Source organism: Cyprinus carpio, chromosome B23, assembly GCF_018340385.1.
Source record: "Cyprinus carpio isolate SPL01 chromosome B23, ASM1834038v1, whole genome shotgun sequence".
NCBI lineage: Eukaryota > Metazoa > Chordata > Actinopteri > Cypriniformes > Cyprinidae > Cyprinus > Cyprinus carpio.
The window spans coordinates 5,506,582-5,530,796 of NC_056619.1; the positions used below are offsets into that span (position 1 = coordinate 5,506,582).

At 39.3% G+C, this 24,215-nt stretch overlaps 2 protein-coding genes across 8 annotated transcripts; one reads left to right on the plus strand and one right to left on the minus strand.

Annotated features, from left to right (window-relative positions):
- On the plus strand, positions 1-15,068 carry zgc:113423 (uncharacterized protein LOC569178 homolog). Of its 5 annotated transcripts, XM_042750211.1 has the most exons (14): positions 1-136; positions 3,552-3,723; positions 3,827-4,033; positions 4,126-4,306; positions 7,067-7,179; positions 9,809-9,868; positions 9,977-10,054; positions 10,158-10,262; positions 10,810-11,170; positions 12,014-12,217; positions 12,528-12,649; positions 13,130-13,316; positions 14,181-14,384; positions 14,485-15,068. In XM_042750211.1, exons 5-14 carry the CDS (start codon positions 7,141-7,143, stop codon positions 14,622-14,624), a joined length of 1,500 nt encoding a protein of 499 aa, XP_042606145.1. In that variant the 5' UTR covers positions 1-136; positions 3,552-3,723; positions 3,827-4,033; positions 4,126-4,306; positions 7,067-7,140; the 3' UTR covers positions 14,625-15,068. The 5 variants fall into 5 exon arrangements, with proteins under 5 accessions (XP_042606145.1, XP_042606144.1, XP_042606143.1 ...); XM_042750210.1 differs by lacking the exons at positions 1-136; positions 3,552-3,723; positions 3,827-4,033; positions 4,126-4,306 and adding an exon at positions 5,734-6,185; XM_042750209.1 differs by lacking the exons at positions 1-136; positions 3,552-3,723; positions 3,827-4,033; positions 4,126-4,306 and adding an exon at positions 5,735-6,191.
- Positions 14,876-23,868, minus strand: si:zfos-905g2.1. 3 transcript variants are annotated; one of them, XM_042750208.1, is made up of 11 exons: positions 23,247-23,866; positions 22,122-22,255; positions 20,634-20,795; positions 20,434-20,496; positions 20,228-20,287; positions 19,102-19,146; positions 17,600-17,944; positions 17,449-17,527; positions 15,823-16,029; positions 15,255-15,391; positions 14,876-15,127 (listed from the first exon to the last, which is right to left on the minus strand). In XM_042750208.1, exons 1-11 carry the CDS (start codon positions 23,515-23,517, stop codon positions 15,092-15,094), a joined length of 1,539 nt encoding a protein of 512 aa, XP_042606142.1. In that variant the 5' UTR covers positions 23,518-23,866; the 3' UTR covers positions 14,876-15,091. The 3 variants fall into 3 exon arrangements, with proteins under 3 accessions (XP_042606142.1, XP_042606140.1, XP_042606141.1); XM_042750206.1 differs by having other exon boundaries at positions 17,449-17,944; positions 23,247-23,864; XM_042750207.1 differs by lacking the exon at positions 19,102-19,146 and having other exon boundaries at positions 17,449-17,944; positions 23,247-23,868.
- Positions 23,869-24,215: the final 347 nt, after the last annotated feature.

A 24,215-nucleotide genomic window follows, 5' to 3' on the forward strand; every position in this document is an offset into this window, starting at 1 on the left:
CTGTTGTCCTGCCCTACACTAAAGTCAATGTTACAGATGAATATGGCATATATTAAATGGATCTTGAAGCTGTTGACCATTGTTTAGTATTGAATTGCATGGTTTTGTTCTACTATGGGGAGCGTAACATCTCTGGGTAAGGAAGAGATTTGATCATATTTTTATTACTAACGGTAGTTTCTATTTATATAGACATGTATATTTCATTATGTACAGCAGCTGAGTTAATTACATAATATGCTTATACTCTATGATTGCAATGGATAAAGAAAATGCTGATATATATATAAACCAGTCATAAGGGTCCATTGATTTTTAAATTGAGATTTCTTCAATTACCATCATATTCCTTATGTTATCTCTCAGATGAGCAACTACTAATGTGGTAAATAATAATTGAATATAAGTTTTATATATTTGTGTGTCACAGCAGATGTGTAGTCTACTTGTAATTGTTCTAATGTTGATGAATCCAGATTATTTATAGTGAGGTGGTAACTAACACTACACACTATAATACATGCTCTCCATATCTTTAAAAATGTGGTCTTTTCCTATAGAGATAAATGTATATTTTTGCCCGGAAAATTACACTGAAATATAGCTAATACTCGGTGCAGTGTCAAATAAACCCACTCTTTCATTTATGTTTTGTTTATCTGTATGTGTGAGATGTATTTCTTCTTCTATATGCAGACTATCTAACTGCATATACATTGTTCATAGCATTATTCAAAATCTTTTTCATTAATTATGTTTTATTATACTCACATCTGGTCATATAATTAGAATATCAAAAAGTTGATTTATTTCACTAATTCCATTCAAAAAGTGAAACTTGTATATTATATTCATTCATTACACACAGACTGATATATTTCAAATGTTTATTTCTTTTAATTTTGATTATAACTGACAACTAAGGAAAATCCCAAATTCATTATCTCAGAAAATTAGAATATTGTGAAAAGGTTCAATATTTAAGACACCTGGTGCCACACTCTAATCAGTTAATTAACTCAAAACACCTGCAGAGCCTTTAAATAGTCTCTCAGTCTAGTTCTGTAGGCTACACAATCATGGGGAAGACTGCTGAATTGACAGTTGTCCAAAAGACAACCATTGACACCTTGCACAAGGAGGGCAAGACACAAAAGTTCATTGCAAAAGAGGCTGGCTGTTCACAGAGCTCTGTGTCCAAGCTCATTAATAGAGAGGCGAAGGGAAGAAAAAGATGTGGTAGAAAAAAGTGTACAAGCAATAGGGATAACCGCACCCTGGAGAGGATTGTGAAACAAGACCCATTCAAAAATGTGGGGGAGACTCACAAAGAGTAGACTGCAGCTAGAGTCGGTGCTTCAAGAACCACTACACACAGACGTATGCAAGACATGGGTTTCAGCTGTCGCATTCCTTGTGTCAAGCCACTCTTGAACAACAGACAGCGTCAGAAGCGTCTCGCTTCAAAAAGGACTGGACTGCTGCTGAGTGGTCCAAAGTTGTGTTCTCTGATGAAAGTAAATATTGCATTTCCTTTGGATATCAGGGTCCCAGAGTCCGGAGGAAGAGAGGAGAGGCACACAATCCACGTTGCTTGAGGTCCAGTGTAAAGTTTCCACAGTCAGTGATGGTTTGGGGTGCCATGTCTCCTGCTGGTGTTGGTCCACTGTGTTTTCTGAGGTCCAAGGTCAACGCAGCCGTATACCAGGGAGTTTTAGAGCACTTCATGCTTCCTGCTGCTGACCAACTTTATGGAGATGCAGGTTTAATTTTCCAACAGGACCTGACACCTGCACACAGTGCCAAAGCTACCAGTACCTGGTTTAAGGACCATGATATCCCTGTTCTTAATTGGCCAGCAAACTCGCCTGACCTTAACCCCATTAGAAAATCTGTGGGGATGTTGTGAAGAGGAAGATGCGATATGCCAGACCCCAAAGTGCCCACAGACTGATCGACTGCCACCATGCGACTCCACGCCGCATTGCTGCAGTAATTCAGGCAAAAGGAGCCCAAACTAAGTATTGAGTGCTGTACATGCTCATACTTTTCATTTTCATACTTTTCAGTTGGCCAAGATTTCTAAAAATCCTTTCTTTGTATTGGTCTTAAGTAATATTCTAATTTTCTGAGATACTGAATTCGGGATTTTCCTTGGTTGTTAGTTATAATCATCAAAATTAAAAGAAATAAACATTTGAAATATATCAGTCTGTGTGTAATGAATGAATATAACATACAGGTTTCACTTTTTGAAAGGAATTAGTGAAATAAATCAACTTTTTGATGATATTCTAATTATATGACCAGCACCTGTACACATAAATTGTTTTAAATGAAAATTCACTAATAATAATACACATGCGTTGCTTTTATTAGCTTGTTTTCAGTTGATTGATGCTTTCAATAATTCAGTGTGTGGTTGGTGTTTTGAATAAATGATAGAAGACAAAAAAATAACTTTCCTTTTTTAAATATTATTTCTGTGTATCTCTGCTATCTTTAGCTTTATACTGCATGCATTTAAGCGATTCAGATTACAGATATGTATTTAAGATGTTTTAAGCTGTAAAATAATATAAATAAATACAAGTGTTTTTTAAGCCTGAGTCTAATACTGTGCTGTAATATTCAGTACTGCCACCTCGAATTATGGTGCATAAATGGGAAATTTATATGTGAGTGATTTGCAGCGTATCTCATTATCAGAAAGTCAAATATGACTATAGATTTACAGCATTGTTAGTTCTCACGCACACACATATGTGTGTGGAAACAGCTGGATTAACGTTCCATCATGCTGTTGTGAACCACTGAACATTCCATGATGTCACAATGAACACTGCCTGCGCATTCAGACACAGTTCATTCATTTGATTCAGCTGTTTTTCAGATTACTGACAAACGATAACAACAAAGTTATGGGAATAATGGGAATTTTGCGCAAACTAATGTCAATGTGCTGCTGGGTAAGTAGCCCACCTGACCTAAATCACCAAGTGTTACACTGACAACTGACAGTTAATCTTCATAATTAACTGAATTTCATAAATAAATATCCACGTCACGTTTCAGGTTAAAAAAGAAATACATTTTTTTTTTGCCTATTTTTAAGATTTTTGTTTTGACATTTCCATTACTGTAACACTTGTATGGACATTATCCTACACAGACATATATATATACATATATATATATATATATATATATATATATATATATATATATATATATATATATATATATATATATATATATATTTTTTTTTAGCTTAGCCATAATTCCTAAGAAACAAATACTGCAAAGACATATAAATACCCTATAATGAAAATGTTTTTCATTATATTAATACAAAAACAAAAAGTACTGAAAATGACTTTGACAGACGCAAAACAAAATCTTCATGGTCCTAAACACAGACCTCCTTTTAATTTTTCATTCTTTTCTTCTTATTTTATTTCTATTGTTTTAAGGGTGAAATATGACAGTTATTTATTTCTTTATCTATCACATACCAAGCCTAAGTTTTAACTACTGTCACTTCTTTGCAGACTGAAAGTGATGATTCAGTCCATGCACTAGTATCAGACCGCTTTATGACCACATCACTCGAGGTGAAGTGTGTATTTGGCGTCCCCCTCGTTTTTCTGAAGAAGCGGGGACATATGCGGCAGGGCGTCCCTGTGGTGCTCCTACAGATGGTGGAGTTTTTGGAACAATATGGTAAGAGAAGCATATGTGTTCTTGAGAGTAGTTAGCTGAATTGTGAAATATATGCTGGGATTATTTGTACCATTTGAATTTGTGCGTGTGTGTGTGTGTTTAGGCCTCCACCAGAGGGGATTATTCTGTGCCAGTGGATCAGAGGCACGATGCGATGAGTTGAAGAAAAGTCTGAATGGTGGTGAGTTTCAGGGTTTTCGCAGCGATGATGTCCATGCTGTGGCCTCTCTGCTGGTTCTCTTCCTGAGAGAACTGCCTAATGGACTCATCCCATGGTGGAGTGCCAAATGGCTCTTGAGTGTCTATACAAGTACGTTCACACTCCAGAGTATCTCTGTCTGCCTACACCTCAAAAACTCCAAAACGGACTGAACGTGTTTTGATTCCTACTCTATCACGCAGAAACCAAAGGCAAGGTTTTGGACCTCAAGCGTGCGAAGAAGGTCCTGGAAAGTTTTGCACCCGAAATCTTCAACATCCTGTGCTTGCTTATTCACTTCCTGTCTCGTGTAGCTGCTTGTAGTCATATCAACCACATGACTTCGGCACACTTGTCTGACATTTTTGGACCCTGCATCTTTGCGTGAGTATTTGTGTGTTTATATTATTTGTGAAGCTTCTTGTGCTAATCATTTGTTTTGAACCAGTGGTTCGGAGCGAGTATCAAACTGCCAAAGTCTTGGGATTTCTTAGACTGCAATGAATTCATTGACTCAGTATACTCCTCTAGGTATGGGTCCATCAAGTTCAGGCACTAACAGAGAATCATCCTTAGGGTAGTTGATACACAAGAAATTGCTTCATTTCTACAATGTTTCATAATGTCAGTGGTTTGATGCTAGTGGTCAATCTCTGAATGAACCAGTGGTTTTTACCTGATCTCAGATCAGCGTTATAAATCTGTAGACATTTTCAATGACACATTTCAGGAAGAGCTGCTTATTGACCAAAATAAGCCCTAAAATGTAATAAAACAACACATTTTATACAGACAGCTCATATTTAGTGGTACTCGATTATTGGAAAATTGCATTTAATAGATTCCACGTTGAATAAAACATTTGCAGTTGGTTTGTAAAAGGTGTTTTTATGCATGTTTGGCCTGGGTTTTCATTGCATTTACACAGTTCTGACCAGCATGTGGCGTTCTGAGCACTTTGAAACAGTGATTCATTTTGGAAAGCATTCGTTTCAGTTGATTCAAAGTTTTGAAATGCTTCATTTCTCCCATCACTGGAAGCCTATGCTCTTTTGTATCTGTCAGTCAACTGAAGAAGAAGATAACATGTTTTGTTAATACACAAGTCAAGCATAAACTAGCCTTTTCAAATACCCTGAATAGCTCTTGTGAAAATCCACCTTCAACGTGTTTATTGGCTGTGTTTGCAGTGTTTGTGACAGCCGCATCAAACAAGTGGAAGAACAGCTGTGTATCTATCTTACACAGCAGCTAATAGACAATGTCACGTTCCTGCTTCCGAACACCTACCCTCCCAAACACACCAGCACCACGCTGTCCACCGGTGACTGTCCTCCTGCTTCTCTGAGTGTGGGAGCAGCACACAGGACACTGTTATCTGGCTTCTACTACAGCTGTCTCTCCGTCATCCGGTGAAAGACCTACTTCAGAAGGACATTCAATGCATGACTCAACAACAAACCAGAAGCGCAGAAAAATGACCTCCAGGACATAACAAAAATAAACAAGTGAATAAAATAACATCTGTAGCCTACAATGATTAATAGATTATTATGGATACTGTCCTGTAATCCAACACAGGGACATTAGTCACAATCAGGCAATGCTCTTGAAATTGAATGTTGAAGACGAGTGAATTGGTACACAAGTCATATTGATGACTGTAGTGTTGTTGTTGTTGTTATTAGTATTATTAGTATTATTTATTATTGAATCTATCCCCACCAACCCTATTTCCTGTCATACAAATGAACATCCACCCCACAGACTCTATATAAAATGATTTAGAAATCATTAGTCATCAGTGTGAAACTGTGATTGGTTCATCCGCTCTAGCGCTGAGAAAAGTAACAGATAACACGTGACCTCGCCGCTCGAAGTGCTTTTATGATCGAGCCACGTTTAGAAGTTCGTTTTTACCTGAATAATTACACAGAGGAAGCTTTAACAGTCATTTCACCGAAATAAGCAGTGTCTCTGCAGACATCAGGACACCTAGCGCCGCCGTGCCGCTACTACAGCCTCCAGCTTTTCTCAGAGCCGCGTCAGGAACGCTTTGTGAAGTGAACGCCAAGCTGCGTTCACACATGCGCAGAGAGGAAAGGCACTGCAGAACGGGCGTGGTTTGAATCGAATCTAAAAAAAACCGTACAATAACAACAGCCAAACCGTTCCAATATCAGCAACAGACGTAAATAACAATAAACGCTTTGCGGTAAACACTGCGCGAGTGACAGCGGCGGACCGAGCATGTCTGCACACGGTACAAGTGCGTCTCTTTATACACATCAAACCCTTCACATCATAACTGGCGCAAAGTCATACATCAAATTATGTGTTTTCGGTTAGGTCTTGATAATGTTCTCCTCGCTTTTTTAAAACAGAAGTAGCTTTAAGTTATACTCGCTGTGCGTTTATTCATCACACCGTTCACCGTTTACTGCGCAGCGAACGATCAAGAGAGAACGGAAAATGTCAGCTGTTTTGACGTAACGCTTTGCATTGTCTGTCAAACACCAAACCTCTTACAAATGACATTTGCATGCTACTAAAAGAGACTTAAACTATCACGTACACGTCTAAAATCAGGTCTGAGATAGTACCATAGTGAACTGATAGTAATGGTAAAGAAATCAGATGCAGATGCTGGTTATTTTTTTTAATACTGTGAAACTAAATGTTTGCCATGTTAATACCATAATGCATGGTAGTTAGTATTGCATGGTGTTACTCCAATGTACTTCCAAAATAACAGTATAAACTTACTGTATTTAAGTACAACGCTACTGCAAATAATAAGAAGATACTGCCATGGTACATGTCCAGACACTTTTTTTATTTGAGCTAATATTGCCTCAACACCATTTGGGTATGTCACTCATAAGATTGTAAAACAGGTAAAGTCACTATGAATACACAATTTACACTACACTAGGAATAGAAAGTTCAAAATAGCTGAATTTATTTGAAATCTTTTGTAAAGTTGTCTATACAGTCACTTTTTGAATATTAATTTATCTATCTATCTGGATGATGGATGGATAGCTCTACACCTCAGTTTGTGTGTAATTATCAAAATTAAACTTTAACTTCAGTTTTGGCACAGTAAAATAATCCACACACACCCGTGGTTTCTGCCTCCAGTGAACAGGGAGAGAAGTGTTTTGTGCGGTTTGAAGGCTGAGGCAGAAGAGGACGGTATAGAGAGCACAGCGCTGATGAGATCCAGAGGCCCCAGTCCCCTCAGTGACAGTATGGTAGAGTATCACACAGTACACTTTCATACTTAGTGGAGAGGAATACAACAGGGCTGCTCGGGAGTGTAAGTAGACCATCTGTGGCAGTCGGTTTAACACATATATTAAATGTATATATTTACATGTAAACACAAACACAATTTATAGAGTTAATAGTCATTTAAAGGGGTCATATGATGCTGCTAAAAAGAACATTATTTTGTGTATTTGGTGTAATGAAATGTGTTGTTTAAGGTTAAAAAACATATTATTTTCCACATACTGTACATTATTGTTTCTACTCTATGCCCCGCCTTCTGAAACACGTCGATTTCACAAGGCTCATCGCTCTGAAAAGCGAGGTGTGTTGTGATTGGCCGAATGCCTCAAGCATGTGACGGAAATGTTACGCCTCTAAACATACTGTGATGCCTTGTCCGGCCGGAGCGACAAGAAAAAAACATGAAACCCATTATAAACGTGATATAAACATGATTTCTAGTCGTGTTTTCTTTCGGAAGGCAAAAACAAAGTGGTTTTGCTTTCTCAACGAAACAGCGTCATATACCGCGGCCTTGAGTGAGCCGCGTCTAGAGTGAGCCGCGGTCTAGAGTGAGCCGCGTCTAGAGTGAGCCTCGGTCTAGAGTGAGCCGCGGTCTAGAGTGAGCCGCGGTCTAGAGTGAGCCGCGGTCTAGAGTGAGCCGCGGTCTAGAGTGTGCTGTGGTCTACAGTGAGCCGCGGTCTAGAGTGAGCCGCGGTCTAGAGTGAGCCACGGTCTAGAGTGAGCTGCGGTCTAGAGTGAGCCGCGGTCTAGAGTGTGCCGCGGTCTAGAGTGAGCCGCGGTCTAGAGTGAGCCGCGCGGTCTAGAGTGAGCAACGCGGTCTAGAGTGAGCCACGCGGTCTAGAGTGAGCCTCGGTCTAGAGTGAGCCGCGTCTAATGTGAGCCTCGGTCTAGAGTGAGCCCCGGTCTAGAGTGAGCCGCGTCTAGAGTGAGCCGCGTCTAGAGTGAGCCGCGTCTAGTGTGAGCCGTGGTCTAGAGTGAGCCGCGGTCTAGAGTGAGCCTCGGTCTAGAGTGAGCCGCGTCTAGTGTGAGCCGCGGTCTAGAGTGAGCCGCGGTCTAGAGTGAGCCTCGGTCTAGAGTGAGCCGCGTCTAGTGTGAGCCGCGGTCTAGAGTGAGCCACGCGGTCTAGAGTGAGCCTCGGTCTAGAGTGAGCCGCGTCTAGTGTGAGCCCCGGTCTAGAGTGAGCCCGCGGTCTAGAGTGAGCCGCGTCTAGTGTGAGCCGCGTTCTAGAGTGAGCCTCGGTCTAGAGTGAGCCTCGGTCTAGAGTGAGCCGGGGTGTTCTGTGAGCCGCGGTCTAGAATGAGCCTCGGTCTAGAGTGAGCCGCGTCTAGTGTGAGCTGCGGTCTAGAGTGAGCCCGCGGTCTAGAGTGAGCCTCGGTCTAGTGTGAGCCTCGGGTCTAGAGTGAGCCTCGGTCTAGAGTGAGCCCGGTCTAGAGTGAGCCTCGGTCTAGAGTGAGCCTCGTCTAGTGTGAGCCTCGGTCTAGAGTGAGCCGCGTCTAGCGAGCCTCGGAGTGAGCAACGCGGTCTAGAATGAGCAACGCGGTCTAGAGTGAGCCACGCGGTCTAGAGTGAGCCACGCGGTCTAGAGTGAGCCACGCGGTCTAGAGTGAGCCGCGCGAGTGAGCCTCGGTCTAGAGTGAGCCGCGTCTAGAGTGAGCCTCGGTCTAGAGTGAGCCGCGGTCTAGAGTGAGCCGCGTCTAGAGTGAGCCTCGGTCTAGAGTGAGCCGCGGTCTAGAGTGAGCCGCGTCTAGAGTGAGCCTCGGTCTAGTGTGAGCCGCGGTCTAGAGTGAGCCGCGGTCTAGAGTGAGCCTCGGTCTAGAGTGAGCCGCGTCTAGTGTGAGCCGCATTCTAGAGTGAGCCGCGGTCTAGAGTGAGCCTCGGTCTAGAGTGAGCCGTGGTCTACAGTGAGCCGCGGTCTACAGTGAGCCGGGGTGTAGAGTGAGCTGCGTCTAGAGTGAGCCTTGGTCTAGACTCTGCTTCGTCCACGGTGAAAGCCGATTCGGTGATCCACAGTGCAAAGTTGATGTATTTTCTCAGCGACCAGCACGGATCAACTCCAGACACGACGAAGCGGATATCATCCTCTTTGGAAGGCCAAACAAAGTAGTTTCGCTTTCACAGTGAAACACACAGCGTCTATACGACATGGCGGCGGCGGCAACAACAATACTACAACGAGAATAAAAGGTACGGCCTCATTCTTTGCGTGAACATTTGGCCGGCGTTATGCAAATCTTCCCACATACTGACGTAGATATGTGGGGGTGTGTTAGAACGAGCCGTTTAGGAGGGCGTGGACGAGTGTTAACTTTTATAAAGAATATTCTTTGGATTTGAGACTTTAGTCTTTGCAACTTCACAGATCTTCTTTATTCACCAAGAGCTTGTAACACTCCAAAGAGAAAGAAAACCTGAAATCGCATCATATGACCCCTTTAAAATGTTCCCACAAATTGGTTGCTTTCTTTGTACAAGTCTTTTTACTCTCTAATAAGAAAGTAATGATATATAATATGTGGATTCAGTTCTGTTGGTAATTTGACAGCGAATGCAGGCATGAAATGGTCAATCCTATCTGTTTTCTGCTAGATGTCTGATGAAGTTCTTATTAATGAAGTCACACATGAAATACCACATGATTCACACGAGGTGATGGCTCTTCACTAACATCCTTCATTCCTATAATGAATATTGGCTTCAATATTGACTAAAAATATATTTTTATTTTTGACAACTTTGTTGTTGTTGTGCATGAAGGCAGAGAGTGTCATTTCGACTGAGATATACGGAGCTGATTTGCAAAGAACTCTGGGAGAGATTCTTGCATACTGTCAGGTAATGATGAGGCAGTTGATCCTGCCTGTTATGGTTAACCTTGACTTGTCGTTTTTTGCATTAAAACTCAGTATGAGATTTACAGTCTGGTCTGGTTGTTCAGGTCACATATGGAGCCATTCTGAAACTTGATGAGAAGTTTGAGATGCTCCAGGCGAAGGTAGCAAGCATCCAGAGCAGTCATCAGAATCCAGCTGTCCACTCTCAGGTAAAAATAACACAACTCGCATATTACAATATGAATAATGAGTATATTACAGTTACAATTAACAGTTACATTTGTATGTATGTGCTAAATGGGTCATGAACTGCCTTTTTTATTATTATTACTGTTCTCTGAGGTCCCCTTGTAGTGTCATCAAGATTTTAACATCGAAAATAGTGATGCATGTGATTTCAGAAATTTACAGGATGTTTTTATAGTACAATGACCTTTGAAGGGATGAAGGGAATTTTGGATTCTAAGTTCGTGACCCCTTTAAATAAACTTGTGGTAGTGACTACTGATAAACAATTGAATTGAATATTTAACAATATAAATAATAATTAATATTTGAATATCTAATTTTCTATATGGAATTTAATGGATGCAAACCAAAAGATTATTCATAGCATTATTATTATTATATAGTTTGATTTTCAGAAATATATGACCACATTAGTTGTATACTATGTGGTTTTTTTTCCTTTCAGCTAAAAAATGCAGTTTTTACCATTATTTATCTTTCTCCTTTGCTTTCTTCCTCTCATTTTAGAGGATGTATTTGTCATCCAGCTACAGAGACAGCTGCCAGGCCGAGTCTGAAACCTTGATCGGTTCTGAAGCGTCTATGCCCCACCTTGTTCATATTTCCTCTACGTCTCCCCTTCCGTCTGTGGACAGCAGGAAACCTCCTACACTCTCCCCCGGCCCAGAGGTGCCCAGCCCTCCTCGACTTGTTATCCAGAGCCAGTCCCACACCTCGGTCAAGACCACTGCGCCAACCCACGCAACACAAGCCTCTTTCAGCAGGAATAAAATGAGCCTAATGCAGCATCTTGAGCGAGTGAAGAGACCAGCTGAAACCAGCTCAGAGATCAGTGACCCAGCTTCAACTGCAGAGCTGACGAATACAGGTAAGAGAGGCTTATTCCAGTATAATGTCTAAACAGCTTTAAAATAAGAGAAATGTACTTTGTTGGGAAGAATAACATCCTATATTTGCTTTCAGAGAGTATAGTTAAGTATAAAGCAATAGTTCACCCTAAGGCCATTTAATATGTAGATGATGAGTTTGTTTCTTCATCAGATTTGGAGAAATGTATCATTCATCACTTGTTCACCAGAGGATCCTCTGCAGTGAATGGGTTCCTTCAGAATGAGAGTCCAAACAGCTGATAAAAACATCACAATAAGAAACGGACAGATAATTTTGACTTTAAACTTTTGGTCAAAATTCATAATAATGCTTCCTTCAGTGAAAAAGTCCTCTCACATAAATCCACCCACATATTTGTTTAGAACAGTTTTAGACCATTGTTTGCTCGTAAACAGTGCTTGATCTGTGCATATTTCTCTATTTTTTTGGTTCATTTTTTGAAAAAGTCCAAAGTTAAACACATGCAGCTTTTCACTTCAAAAGATGTTAACTGATGGACTGGAGTGGTGTGGATTATTGTGATGTTTTTATCAGCTGTTTAGACTTTCATTCTGACGGCACCCATTTACTGCAGAGCATCCATTGATGAACAAGAAATGCAATGCTACATTTCTCCAAATCTGATGAAGAAACAAACTCATCTACATCTTCGATGGCCTGAGGGCAAGGATATTTTCAGATAATTTTCATTTTGGTTAATCTGTTACTATAAAGCTTAAACTCACTAAATTGCTAGTGTACGATTTTATTCCAGAACAATGATCCATGCAGCAATAATTTATATGAATGCTGCCATTTGTGTCTGTTTCTGCTCCTGTAGGTTGTCTGGGCAGCTCTGACAGGAAGGTGTTGGTCTCTAACTGTATCCTACAGAGGGCTGGTAAAATGGCCCGACCCAGTGCAGCGGTGCGGTACCTGTCCAGAAACATCTTCACAGCGGAGGAACTCTCTCAAAGCAGCACCACTGGAAACACAAAGAGACGCCTAAAGAGACTCGACCCAAACAAGATCAGTGCAATCAGAGGCGAGCTGGACACTGGATATATCAGATATAGATCCTTCTCTGTATGATGTGTGCCTGTTCTGTTGTTTTCACACATTTAAACAATCTGATTTAAAATTAAAAAGCATTTCTCAGAACTGACTGTTCTAAGAACACTTTCCGATGAGCCATTTAATCAACACTGTGCCAGCGATTTTTTATTTCCATTTTCAAAGGCTGTAGTTTTAATTAAGGCTATAAATGACTTGCTCAGCTTTATATATTAATATCTGATGCAGTTTACATAGCAGCATGAAAGTTGCTAGTTTTAACAATGTGTGGATCTCCACAGAGTGGGCGGTGAAGAGATACCCAAAATTTGACCTTCGTGAGAAAGGCAAGGACTGGAAAATGTGTCTGTCTGTAATCAACTCGACGGCCCGCTACTATCGGTTCATGGACAAGACACGGAAGGTGAGAATAAAAGTAACACTTTTGCACTACATAGTAATACAACTCACCACTCAGACCTTTTTTCTTTTGTAGTTGTTCATGGAACTTAAAATGACAAATTTTATTTTTTAATTAAAACCATTTGACAAGTTTTATCTGCAGCACTTCCACTACATTGGCAAATGTGGTTATTTCCACCTCTTTCCCCCAAATGCATGGATCCCATTGACAGTTGTCCAATGATTATGATTATGATCAAGCAAAAGTGTTTTCTACAAAGTTTGCATTGATCATGTCTGTATTGGTGTACCTGATGTTTCAAGCAGTGACAGCAGTGTGTGATACACTATTACTGATCCTGTTTTTGGATTTTTGCATTTTGTTCATTTATTTACCTGACAACTACACATTTTAATGTTATTTGTCAAATACCATAACTCGTACAAGATTTTTCCTCGATCAGTATTTGTTAGTAAAATTTAACATGTGTTACCTTTACAGCTAAAGGTAAAGGAAAGAGCAAACCTTGAGAAGTGGACAGAATCAGCACCTTCAGCAGTTACGTGTGCAGCAGCGGCAGAGATTGATGTTGAACTGTCTGACAGCGACACAGAGCAGAAACAGCAGGAAACGCTGATGAGCCACATCACAGAGGATCACATGACCACAGACTGGGAATCAACCAATGGTCAGCGTCGACTGAAACATCACATCTGTGAAGGAAATGTGCTTCACATTATAGGGCTGGGCTTGGAGCTCAAGATCTCACTATTTTGAATCTAGCTTGATTGACAATTTTTTTTGCATGTTTGTCAAAAGACATGTTACGATGGCTTTAATGAGAGTGTCTTTAGGAGATTGCTAAAAGCACAACTGAAATTGAAATCATGAATGTCAATTTTAGGGAAACAGCTATCTACCCACTCTAAAAGAAGGGTAGATGCTCAGCATATGAGTGACCCTGGAGCACAAAACCTGTCAAAAGTGGCACAGGGTCAAAATTATCAATCTTTCTTTTATACCATAATGTTTTAGGATATTAAGTATAGATCATGTTCCATGAAGATATTTTGTAAATTTCTAACCATAAATATATTAAACCTTTTTTTTTTTTTATTAGTAATATGCATTGCCAAAAACTTCATTTGGAAAACTTTAAAGGCGATTTTCTCAATAGTTAGATTTTTTTTTTTTTTTTTTTTTCACCCTCAGATTCCAGATTTTTTCAAATAGTTGCTTCTCAGCCAAATATTGTCCTAAAGCTTATTTATTCAGCTTTCAGGTGATGTATAAATCTCTATTATTACTGATATTGTGGTCCAGGGTCACAAATAGTGTTAGATGTAAATGTGTCACTATTTACACACAGCTTGCGAAAATAGTGATACTTTGATATCAACAAAATAATTGTAAATATGTTATAACTGCAAGAAATAATTGCTAAATATTCAACATCGCCCAGCCCTACTTTTTAGGATCTGTCCTGAAACTGTGTTTATTATGCCCAGATATTACACTCTTATTCTAGGTCTTCCTTTCCTCTGTTTTCCAGTGTATCTCGGTCCCCCTCATCGGGATGTGAAGGTTCCTGAGTTTGCCTTGTCTGCAGCACATCTGCGAACACGTCCTGAGCTCATCGCTCGTTATCTCATTAAGTTCATCTTCCCAGAGGATGTGCTGGTGCGCAGTAACGTGTACGGCGGGATGCGGCGCGGCATTCAGGCCCTCGACCACAACAAGATCTCCGCGCTACGAGGTGAGATATCTGATCAGCGGCACTGTACTCGGCTACTTTGGATGGTGGAAAAGAGGTAGTTTTGAATAAGGACTAGTTCTCTGTTCCTGCTCTTCTTCAGAGCACCTGCTGGAGCGTTTTCCCTGGATGAGGCTGGAGGAAGACGGAAGCGACTGGAAGGTTTGCGTAGGAGCTATAAACAGCACCATCCGCAAGTTTCGATACGAGCGCAAGATGGGCATCAAGAGAGGGATACGCTAGCGCCGAGTATCCAATCAGAACAACTCTGTGATACGGAGGTGAAACCTTTGTACACAGTGACTGTTTGTGTCAAGAAATGCTGTCAGTAGCTGTTACTGCTTGTTTTTCTAGAATGTGTTACTAGTATTTAACTGAATTTGTGATTTATACTGGTTCTTACTTTGATATTTATGATTTTCAACTGGAAATCTGAAAAAGACTTTATTTGGCTTTATAAAATGTACATTAATATATAGATGTTTAAACAAAAATTAAAAGTTAATATAAGGCTTTATTAAGAACAAAAGAATTGTTAATATATTACACATCCAAAACCTTTCTCTCCATTGAAACTTAGCAGCTATAGAAGAGAGAACAAAAGACAGCTGTTGTCAAAACAGGGACTTGCACTTCAGTTATGAACACTGTATCAGTGAAGTGAATAAAACTGGTTACGTTGTTGCACATCGAGTACGAGTGTCAGATCCTCAAGAGTATGAACAATCATTTCTTGTGTAACCGCCCTGGAATAAAGCACAGTAGCATGGTTTAATCAAAGTTGAATGAAGAAACAAACAAACAAACAAAAAAACATTTTGAGGGTAAAATAAGTGCTAGCAGAGAACTAGCAGGCCTTATGGAGAAACGCACCTCTGTTGGCAGATGTGATGTTTTTTCCGCTTGTTTCTTTAGGTCTTTGTTGATGTTGTTTATCACTCCAAGACACTGTGCCCACGTCACGCCCCTCACACCGACGTCAAACTGTGGGTACATCTCCGCAAGAAACTCTGAGAGCACATACAGGAATAAAACAAATACTATTTGAAAACTATAAATACTTTTATGCACACAAATCAAATCTGGGACTAAACTGGACTGAAAAAAACCCTGATTTTCAAATTCTCTCTTAAACGTTTATGCATCAATGCATAAAAAAAAAAAAAAAAAAAAACAATTATGAAAAAGCATTCACTGGAGCAATGACAATTTTTTTCTGCACATGACTTTCCAACCATTGAGAAAAATTAATTAAAAAAAAGAGAATACAGCTTATATAGCTCGATATATAGTATGATCCCACTTGAGTTTCATGAACAATGTTTTCTGAAGAAATCGGAATTGGGTCACATTTAACTGGCAGTGTAAACGAGGCCCTAGAGTCCCTGTCCAGAGATCCACCTCAGTCCCAAACGTGTGAACTTGAAGAGACTGTATTTACCTCGAAGGGCTTCTATTTTGTTGGGGTCGAGTTGCTGGATGCCTTTTGCAGGGTTTCCTGTGACCGCACTGCAGGACAGAGTGCTGATGGGGAAGAGCGCGTGAAGCACAGGCACTACAGCCTTCTGGGGCTCCACCTGCTTAAACACCACCTCCTTGTACACAGACAGCGGGATCCACACTTTCCTCAAGGGGCTTCCGATCATTACTGAAGGAAAAAAAAGAATTTACTGATCCATGTCATACAACACTGGTACCTCAACTAAGTATATTAAAGTAAAATTTGAAAAACTTGTCACGAGCTAGAAAATCTACTGAAAAGAAAAAGCATTTATACATACATATTTTGATACATTAATGTAAAAAATGTGGGGGCACACATTATTATTTCATGAAGTTCTGACCTAAATTTATATAACCAAATCAGAGTTAGAGTGTAGTGTAATTTACAAGAAGCAGTTTATTTGGCATGTTTTTTATTTAATTGTTTTTTTTTAACCTTTTTACAACATGGCAAGATAAGGTGGTCTTCAGGTGCAGTTGGAAATTTAATTACAAACTCCAAGCACATGAATGACTGAGCAAAGTCATGTTTTAAATTGGGAAATTTGGACTTCCAGTCAATACACGAGTTGCTGAGTTCTGATGTTGGAAGCGGCGTGTCAATTTGAAACACTGATCTACAACATAATATAGTCAAACTGTGTTTATCAATCAACTTTCACAGTTTGCTTTACATTTACTTGTGATTTCTTGGATAAATAAATGATAGAAATGAATAATTTTCATCATTTGGAATAATTTGGAATGATTTAGTGTTCACAGTATAATTTGTTGACTACTTGTATATTGTTTCTGATGTAAATGAGTTTCCCAGGTGCACTTCATTGCCTCTTTAGTTCAGGACTCATATTCACAGAACATCTTAAGGCTAAAAGTAGCTGATAACTTGCTAATTTAAGAGAAAATATTAAAAATAATGGACGTGTCAGCCCTAAATTTAGGACTCCTAAATTTTTGTTCTAAGAGTTTTTTATGAAGAGTTTTAGCACTACAACTAGCTCCTAAATCTGTGAAATGTTAGAAGTAGTGAAGAGGACTCCTAAGTCACTAAGACCAAGCCACAAACTAGGTGTATCCTCCCTGCTGAAAAAAACCCCCCGAAGACTGTAATGTTTCCACTATAAATGCCATTACAAACATTACAAACCAACTTTCAACCATTAAAACCATTAAAAATGGTTTTCTGTAGTGAGCTTTAGAAGATATTCCATTAGGATTTAGTGGTTTTAAAAAAAAAAAACACCAATAGAAGGTGACCAATTACCAGTACAGACCAACAGGAACCATTACAGTTTCCATTAAAACCAATACAATTCCCATTATAACCAGTAAAACCATTACACATTCTGTGATGTTTCTATTGTTTTTGTTGTTGTTTTTTTTTAAGAGGGGCTAAAATGGCTGTTGCTGGCAATTTGCCTCGGAACATTAACATTTCTAGAAACGCTGCATTTATTTGCACACGTTTTTCCACACATCTTTTTTGGTTTTGGAGATTTAAAGATCTGTCAATACTTCAGTTTCATCACAACTTTTTACCTGATGGTATTATCAGTAATCATACCTTTGTTGTCATCCTGAACCTCAAGTGTGGCCTCTTTACTGTTGGGCATCATCTCCAGTTCAACACCCTCCCCGTCCACCTGAGTAAAGGATTTCTTTCTTTTCTGCTGACGCTTTGAGCCTGGGTTAGCCAGAGAGTATTCCTTCATTACCTGGGACGGCTGTGGGTCATCTGTGGATGCAGTGCAGACCTCTTCTCCATTGGGCTTTGACATGAGTGAAGCAGGATCAGGAGTTTGAAACTGATGCTGGGATCCGCTACCGCGCCCCCGTCGCCCCCGTCCTCTGCCTCTGCCCCTGCCCCTGCCTCTGCCTCGTCCGCCGCCGGGAGGTTTGCCCGGCTGAGGGCTGCTGTTGTCAGCTTGCTGAAGGTCTGCCCTGTCCAGCCCTCGTTTCCAGGGAGGGATCCAGCGTGGGTTTCTCTGGTCTGGTGGATCAAGTCTCTGGGCCAAAGGCCAGGACAGCTGCCTTTCTTCAACACGCAGAGACGCCCTTCTCTGAGAGATATGGGATACAGTATCACTAGGACTGTCAAAGTTGTGAGATGTAGGTGACTTTGTTTCTTCGGCAGAACACAAACAGAGATTTTTAACTCAAACCGTTGCAGTCTGTCAGTCGTATAATGGAAGTGGATGGGAATAACGGCTTTGAGAGTAATAAAACATGCACAAACAAAACCAAATTAAACCCTGCGGCTCGTGACGATACATTGATGTGTAAAGACACAAAATGATCAGTCTGTGCAAGAAACTGAACAGTATTTATATTGTTTTTTTTTTTTTACCTCTGATTCACCGCAATGTCTGAACTGTCCTGAGCACGTTCACGTCTTCTTCAGCCGGGGCGTGACGCATCTTTTTTCTTCTTACTTTACGGCGGATCACAGACTTATAAGTGCATTATCACCACCTATCTCTCAAGTGGACCATTGACACGCTATCTACAATCTCAATCAGGAGTGTCAATGGTCCATTTGAGAGATAGGTGGTGATAATGCACTTATAAGTCTGCGATCCACCATAAAGCAAGAAAAAGAAGATGCGTCACATGCAGGTTGAAGACGACAAGCACATTCAGGAAGCACTCAGGACAGTTCAGACACTGCTGTGAAAATCAGAGGTAAAAAAAAACTATATAAATACTGTTCAGTTTCTTGCACAAATGTGTCTTTACACGTCAATGTATCGTCACACGCCGCAGGGTTTAATTTGGTTTTGTTTGTGTATGTTTTTTGACTCAAATCAGTAATTCCCATCGACTTCCATTATATGATTGACAGACTGCAACTGTTTGAGTTAAAAATCTGTTTGTGTTCTATGGAAGAAACAAAGTCACCTACATCTTGGATGCCCTGGGGGTAAGCAGATAAACATCAAATTTTCATTTCTGGGTGAACTATCCCTTTAACTGATCACAGATTTTTTGACTCGTACCTTTACTGAGAGTTCTTATGCAAAATAAACTAGAAGGAACTCTACTGTCTACTTTTGTCCCCTAGTCACCAGTAACTTTCTTGTCTTGAACTATCATGACTTTTTTTTCTCTCTTAGTCACACCAATTTATGCTATAATATTTAAGGTCTTGATCAACTCCAGAACGGTTTTTGGTGAGACCATATGAATTTAATCAAGAATAAATGGTTTATGGACAAACCTTTGGACCATTCTTCAGCGTCGCTGAGCTTCTTTCATATAATGGCTTTAAGAGAAGAGAATTATATTTTTAAGAATTTCGTCTTCATACTTGGCAATAGTGGTTGTAAAGCATTCTAATTAGGGATGTAACAATATCAAAATCTCATGATACAATATTTATTGCAATATAAAATAACAAAAGACAAGTAAAGAATAGGGAAAAAAATTAAAATTGTGTACATTCTGAAGTTAAATTATTCTATCAAATGCACTTTGAGACTTCAAAATTAAGAGCTCCAACCCATGTTTCTTAACTAAGAAAACTTAAGTCAGAAAAAAGTCAGTGAATTGACTTGTACCTGAATTTTACAGGGGACTCAACCCTCTTTTTATTTGTGATATACTGTCTCAGTCTAAATTACATTCACACTGGTGTTTTAGGAAGCCAAACAAATCAGAATATAATAATAATACTAACAACAATGACAGCAATAGCCATATATTGTAAAACAATTGCACTGTAAAATAAATGAAAATGTCATAGGTGTATTATTTTTGCTTTACACTACAGTCGGGTAATTTCAATACTTCTTTCCTAATGTCTACACTTGAGAGAGATGTTTTGAATTTGGACTGTAGTAAACCGCTAGCCGTCAGCAATACTGCACTTTAAGCTTTTATTTTGACGGAAACAACAGCAGAGCTTTTATTTGGAAGGAAATCTCCAGCTTCGGTGAAAACAGGCTTACAAAAACGCATCTCACCACAAATCTAGTGAAACGCTGTAATCATCTCCCACAAAAATAAAGCAGAACTGGTGGCTATTTTGTTCCCAAACGAGCGCTAAACTCACAGTATGTGCAATAAACGAGTTCACTGCATTCATTCGGTGTTTGTGCTTTTGGTTTAAGTCCTTTTGACAGATACTGTGCCAAAGCATAATGGCCCAAAGCAAATATATTTTAAAAACTACACTTCGTTTCATATCGTCATGCGACCACGATAGTTTTGCTATCGCGATAATGATAATATCGGTACATCCCTAATTCTAACATGTACGCAAAAACTGAATTGACCGCATAAATTGGGTCGGTTGTGTCATCTTTACTCTTGAGCCCTGGATCAGTAAGTTTAAAGGTCAGTACCTCATTTGACATCTGTCTGTCAATCTTCTGTTCAAGCCTCTGCACTGCTGCATGCAGGAACTGAAAGGTAACAAACAGCAAACAAGCCTCTGATATCATCCAACATCCCAAATCAGCTACCGTTTTCATTCACGCCATTAAAGTGGTATATTATTAAGACACCGTGTCTGATCAGACGTGCACGTGTGAAGAACTGATGCTCTTACCCTACAATGGTTCAGGACCTCAAGTAGTATATTCTGCTGGTCCTCCGCGACGACAGATGTGCTCTGGTTTAGAAAACAATTAGAACATTAATGAAAAAAAGGAAATTGGATGGTGAACTGTGTAATGTATGCACAGAAGAGATGCATAGATCAACTGAGGTAACACTGACTAGTGTCAGTTATTATGAGACTCAACAAACCTGTACTGGTGCGTTTGGAAATACAGGAGGCTCCATGGCAGCTAAAGGGCTGATTGCTGTGTCCAGTCCAGACATCTCTACAGGACCTCCACAGGCTGAATCAAATGGAGGCGCAGCTTGGTAAAACGTGTGATTCTCAGATGGGAGTCCGACATTCACGTCCTATGGAAGAGAGCGATCATGGCTGCATAACAATGCTTACTGAACTTACGATGTTTATCTGATACTCAAGTGAAATTTTTTTTTTTTTTTTAATCCTTATATCGTTTCAAACCCATACGACTTTCTTCCGTGAAACACAAAAGGAGGTATTTTGCAGAGTATCTGGGCTGTTCTTTTCCACTCAAAGAAAACCAGTGATGATATCTACTGCCAAGCACAAAAACTGACAAGAGAGCATTATAAAAGAATAAAGGTAATCTATCGCCCTATTCACCCATCTGCCTGACGCTGATATTAAAATGGTCTGTGTGCCCTAGTGAAAAATAAATATACCAAAATGTATTTGAAATACATTGAATTTTATTCCAAGTATACTACAAATACATTTACATATTTATGGACTTTTATAAAAAATACCCTGCAATTGTACTTTAAAAAAATTAAGTATATTTGATTGTGCTAAAGTGGAACCATTGCAAGTATACTTCAGGTACATAATACTCAAAGATCATACAATCCTCATCAACAGTGACATTAAATCACATTTTATGCTTAATATTAAGAAATGTGCATTGTGCACAAGTAGTACTCCAAATAAAGTTAAATTATAATTTAATGAAAATCTCGAGTGATATATCAGTAAATATGTTAATAGATTTGAAGTACACTTAGTATGAACTAAATGTATTTTAAATATATTACTTTTTTACTAGGGGGATCTGTTATATTATAATCTATTATATAATTTTTTTCGTTGAATGCCTTCCATATTAAAAGCTGCAACATGCGTTAAGAGTGCACGAATGGTAGCTCAGGTTAGTCAAAAAATGCATGAGAAGCATTGGGATACAATATCATCAATCACAGACATTCACATCTATACAGCATTAGATATCCTGGACCTGGAGGATGTTAAAGATCGTGATCATGTTTAAACCATTAAAACATAGCTCGACCCATTACATGCAATAAAAAAATAAATAAATAAATAAAAAAAAAAACAACAATCATTTTGATTAACACCTCTGGCATCACACATACTGGGCACCATATTTAACCTGAAGAAAACATGGGTTTGAAACAGCATCAAAATCAGTAGATCTGCACACTGCATTTATCCAAATCAACGTGCATTGCCTTTAATGTACACATTTTATCAGTTTATGCATTACTCATTACTAGTAGCGCCATGCTCTACTTGTTCAGACATGCAATTTGTAAAAAAAAAAAAAATTATAATCACAATTCCCAAGAATGTATTGATATGGGCATCTGGCCAAAGTTATCACGTATTAATTAACTAAAAACACTTAAAGGATGAGATACCCTGTTTGCAGCACTACAGTCCAGACTCTGCTTGTGTCTCTGCTCAGCCAGAAAGGTCTGTCGGCTCTTTCGCCGTCCTTTTAAACTTATCCTGGAAGACTGTTTCTCAAGCGGCACTGGGTCCTCCCGGTTATCTGAGACAGAGATTTGGGAGAGATCAATTAGGAAATATATGCACTCAAATTTGTCCATATGTGTGACACCAAACCAGTCTTAAGTCGCTGGGGTATATTTGTAGCAATAGCCAACAATATATTGTTCGGGTCAAAAATACAGATTTTTCTTTTATGCCAAAAATCATTAGGATATTAACTAAAGGTCATGTTCCATGAAGATATTTTGTAAATTTCCTACCATAAATATATCAAAACTTAATTTTTTTTTATATATGTACTTTATCATTTTCATTTGAACAACTTAGATGATTTTCTCAATATTTAGATTTTTTACACCCTCAGATTCCAGATTTTCAAATTTCAAAAGTTGTATCTCAGCCAAATATTGTCCTCCTAACAAACCACACATCAATGGAAAGCTCATTTATTCAGCTTCAGATGATGTATTCATCTCAGTTTCACAAAACCGAACTGACCCTTATGACCGGTTTTGTGTTCTAGGGTCAGAAATGGACACCTAGTCTATATGACTAGATTACAACACGTGAAACAAGTTATTTAAACAAGTAAACATAAAATAAATAAATTCTTCTATTAACTTAGAGGCGGTTATAGTGGATTTCCTCCACCTACTGAGATGGAGCATCGATGAGTGTAATATAGGTTATAAAGAAGCAGAATTCATTTTGTGACCTTTACAAATTCTATTAATATCTTGAAAGCTTGTGATGAATTGTTATTTTTGTTTTTATCTTGAAAGCTTGTGATGAAGTCAATAAAAACCAGTGGCTCATGCTCCTAGTTATTGTGATGAACTACACCTGTGTGAATTTGAGAACTGATTCCACCGAAGAATCATCAAAATACCAGCTAAATATTGGAAAATGGGTTGGAGAAGTGAAGTTAAAGCTATCCTTACTTTACAACTTTATATTCTAGTAACTTTGTGACCAGGTTTGGAGAATTAGGGAGACAGACAGAGAGATAAAGATGCTAAAGACTCACAAACCTCGCTCTCTGGTGTGTTTCCTTCTCCAGGTACAAACACTGGAGGACTCTGAAAGCTCATCGTCGTTTTCATCTTCATCCTCCTCCTCTTCCTCCTCACACTCCGAGGACTCGACAGGAGCGAATATACTCAGGTCCATCTCGGTTTCTGGGTCTTCATCTTCCAGCTTGACAACGATATACTGGTCGCTGAGGCTGTTTGTTCCCTCCTCATCACTGTTGGAGCAACTCTGTGTCTGCGAATCCGCGTCGGGTTGAAGTTTAACCTTCATATTTAGTCACCACACGCACAACTGTCGAGGCCTCGGCAGAGCAGAGTCTAGTTTGAGGGTTGTTTTGAAGCGGGAGACACACTCACACTCGTGAGGTATGCGGCTTGAGCGGGCTGTGTGTGTCGCTGGAGTTACTTCAGGAGGGACGCGCGGATGGATCTGGACATCGCGATACTCTGATTCGTTAATTCACCAGGATATATCCTCGTTTTATGAAATCGATTATAAATGTTTCTTTCAAAGTAGATTTTAAAATAATTGTTTGGCTTGGAAATAACTGCATATCACAAGTGTGGAAATGAAATAAATTAACTATAGCTGTGCAGGACAGGAACTATTTCCTCTTCCGCTCAGCACACATTCACGGTCAGAGAGCAGGAGCAGTGCTGGCCGGAGATAAAAGACCGAAACTTAAATCATTTCACTTTTCTTCACTAAACAATGACTAAGTTGTCGCTTACTACAATATATTTTGTGATTTTTACAAAAAAATAATTAAATAAATAAAAATAATTAAATACAAATTGGCAAATTATTAAACCTTTATTTATATTTTTTTATTATTGTTATGAATGAAATATAATAATTAGATTTCCCGAATATTTTCTATCTAATCAGTATGCAATAAATATTGTATTGTAATGGACGGGTGTTTCAGTAAGGGCTGCGTCCGAAAGCTGAAAAATGCTGCCTTCGGA